This window comes from Monopterus albus, unplaced genomic scaffold (assembly GCF_001952655.1).
Source record: "Monopterus albus unplaced genomic scaffold, M_albus_1.0 scaffold2.1, whole genome shotgun sequence".
NCBI lineage: Eukaryota > Metazoa > Chordata > Actinopteri > Synbranchiformes > Synbranchidae > Monopterus > Monopterus albus.
This window is the reverse complement of record NW_018127882.1, coordinates 2,447,955-2,451,227: the sequence shown is the minus strand read 5'-3', so window position 1 is coordinate 2,451,227 and position 3,273 is coordinate 2,447,955. Positions and strand designations below refer to the sequence as shown.

At 40.5% G+C, this 3,273-nt stretch overlaps 1 protein-coding gene across 1 annotated transcript in view; it reads right to left on the bottom strand.

Annotated features, from left to right (window-relative positions):
- The window catches only part of qdpra (quinoid dihydropteridine reductase a), a 9,399-nt gene that overhangs the window by 1,383 nt on the left and 4,743 nt on the right, over positions 1 to 3,273 (bottom strand). The window contains exon 6 of the mRNA XM_020596412.1: positions 698 to 781. Coding sequence (XP_020452068.1) covers positions 698 to 781 — 84 coding nt within the window. The remainder of the gene's footprint in view (positions 1 to 697; positions 782 to 3,273) is intronic.

Sequence of the window (3,273 nt, the reverse complement as noted above, 5' to 3'; positions counted from 1 at the left end):
TATGATTCATATAATAAAATGCAGTGCATTGCATTGCATTGTGGGATTGTTAGGAGAATCTAGTGTACATGTCCAGAACACTATTTTCACACTACTGATGGCAACTACAGTGTCTGAGGTGTATTCTCAACTTCTGAGATTGCAAAGCCCCTTGAGGCAAATTTTTGGTTTCTGATATTGGGCAAAACAAAATTTGACTTGAACCTGCCACCCAGTCAGAAATGGTATTTTTGTGGTCCTTGTATAAAAATAACTATCATTTACCTGTACTGGTACTAGAACTGTGTAAAAACTCTCTGTGCCATTTGGCACTGACTGAAGTGTGCCTGTAGCATCAAGTACCAAACGTTGGCACCGAGTGTGTGGTCCAATTTATGGTCTTGTCTGCTTACTAGTTTGAAATTTAAGTAGAGTGTTCTTCACAATTTTGCCAATTTTAGACTTTTTTATATATATTAGACAAAGTCCTTGTATACTCCCATTTCAGACATCATTAATTTTCATTTGGTCAATAAAGAAAAGGTTTGTAAAAGACACTTCAAACAGTGAGACTGGGGGGAGGGGGATCATGAAAAGGATGTTTTCAACACTAAAATCATTTTAGTGATGAAAACATCCTTTTCAGTCATTAAAAAAGGGTCATTGTCACAGTGCTCACTACAGCCACACAATAAGAATGATCCGCTTCGGCACTCACTCTGCGATGTACTCCAGCGGCGTCCAAGAACCGAAATCTGCATCAGGCATGAACTTCCTGTTCATGGGTGTATCCAAGGTAACCCTGCCAAATGATCATCAGGGTAAGTACAGAGCAGAGGCAGGAGCGCTAGCAGAGTGCAGCGCATCAAACACGCAGAGAAAAGAGGGTTTGTGTGGAGTCGAAAACAATGACGTTATTCACATCACCTTTGTTTTATTTTCATATTCCAGTATCACTTAACAAATCAACATGGTATTTCATATCGCATTTACCACAAGCATGCTAACAACAACAACAACACAGTCTCTGTGCAATTCACAAAAAAAAAAAAAAAAAAACCAAAACATCCTGACCTATCTGCTGAATGTATTGTAGGTTTTATTTTTTTCCAGTTCTAAAATTAAGTCAGCCATTATTCAATCCTGAAACTGTGAGGCCTGCCTTCACAGAAGGAAATGAAAGGGGTTAAAGGAGTGTGTGTGTGTGTGTGTGTGTGTGTGTGTGTGTGTGTGTGTAGGGAGACGTGAAGCAAAAACATGCATGAAGTGAGGGGCCGGTGCATGCCAGTGTTCTAACAACTGTTATGAACTCAGTTGGAGCTGCAGCAGGAGGTGGAACACACAGCTCATGAAGGCAAATAAATAAAATCAACACATGCACCTACATAACTCTTATTGCAATGCACAAACATGACACGTTTCCGGAATGTACGTGACTTAATGCAACACATTGAGGATATCATTATCTCATATGTCCATTGTAAATAAATGTGCATAAAGCTCCTGCGAAATTGAAAAAAAAAATGCACTACTTATAAATGCAGAACATTTCCTCAGTATCAGAATAATCCAGCAGTGGTTATGGGAACATCCACCACATGCATATTACAAAACAGCCACCTTCCTATGATTAGACACAAACTTTATTAATCCCAAAGGGGGAAAACTTATTTGGTCACCATTTACACAGACCAGAACATAAACTGCAAAAAACACTCAATGATTCAACAAATCCAAGGACATAGTGGAGATCAAATCAGAAACTGGTCTAGTTGCACCTTACAATCCATCTGATTATGATACAAGTCAATCACATGTTCAGAAATTTCACAGCTGTAGGTACAAATGAAGCTCTAACGTGTTCCGTGGAGCATCTTGGCATCTTCTTAGATCATTAAAAACACTAAACAAAGGATGATTCTCAAACTGGATTATGGTCTGTATTCTCTTTCTAGTTCTTTTCTCAAATAGTCTCTCCAGGAGTCAGTCCAATAATAGAGCCTGCCTTTCTGATAAATTTGTTGATCCTGTTCCCCCAAATTGATGCAAGACAAAGGACAATTTTAGGCAAACTACCTTAATATGGTAACATCCAACAAAACTGATGTTTTTCATGCTGCACTGCTATGAAAACAATTCCTGATTTTACAGGATCACACTATACAGTACTGCTATATGAAGGTACAAGAGCACATGGGCACTGGGGAATGCAGGCAGTAACACAAATGCAAGTCATGGGGCTAATGCTGAACAGATGTGACAGCATGCTGGGGAGGTGGTGCGGCCTCATGTTGGTGGAAAATACAACCATAGAGAGAGCAGGAGCAAGAGACGCCCCTGGACAAAAAAAACCATTTCTGGCTTCTCACGATGACAGTGCAGAAACACTGGCTTTGAATTCAAAAAGTGAACAGACAAGGCTAATGTGTGCATCACTCATCTGAAAGAGATTACGTGCACAAGCCGAGATCTACGAGGTGAAATGGCAGCCTTATCCATCTTATGCGCCTGCATTTTATCCTCACCATGGACCAAACCAGTGAACACAAAGGAGTGTGTGGCACAACAAATTTTACAGCACAACAGATGTCATCTTTACTCTGTCTACTGGCTGTGCACATCACTGGTGTATTTAAAGCTGCAGTGTGCAAGATACAATAAATAAGCGGTGCAAGAGGAAAAACTATGGAGGGCACATTAGTGACATCTTTCTCATACAGCATCCTGAACCTGCCAAGTTGATAAACGTGAACAGTTTAAAAAGCATCATGTGACAGCGTACGAGGCCACAAGGCTGTTTCTCTCTCCCCCCCCCCTTCTGCCCTGCAATATTTGGTGCAAAACCACATATCAAATTAGAAAAAAAATATAAATCAAGCACATGTCACATGCTGCTCTCAGGTGCAAACTAAATAACTTATTAAACTTTGCTTAGGTGATTGGACTTTGTCACCCGTCATACGCTGTGGTCGCATTTCGACTTAGTTATAAAATGCTTCTCAATGATCTGAACACAAGTGGGCAGCCAAGACACACCTCTCTATATACATGTGTCTCCCAGGTGTCCAGAGGTCCACTTATGCTCAGCTTTCATTACATTGCTGTGTTACTTCCACTAAAGTAGAACTGCCACGTCACGGTTTTATGCCACCGCCAACCAGTTAAATTTACAGGAATAGGATGAACGTGAGGTGACAGTGACCTTTAACCTTTACTGCCCAAATCTAATCAGTTCACCCTTGAATTCAAGTGGACATCTGTGCCAAATTTGAAGAAATTCCGTCAAGGCATTCC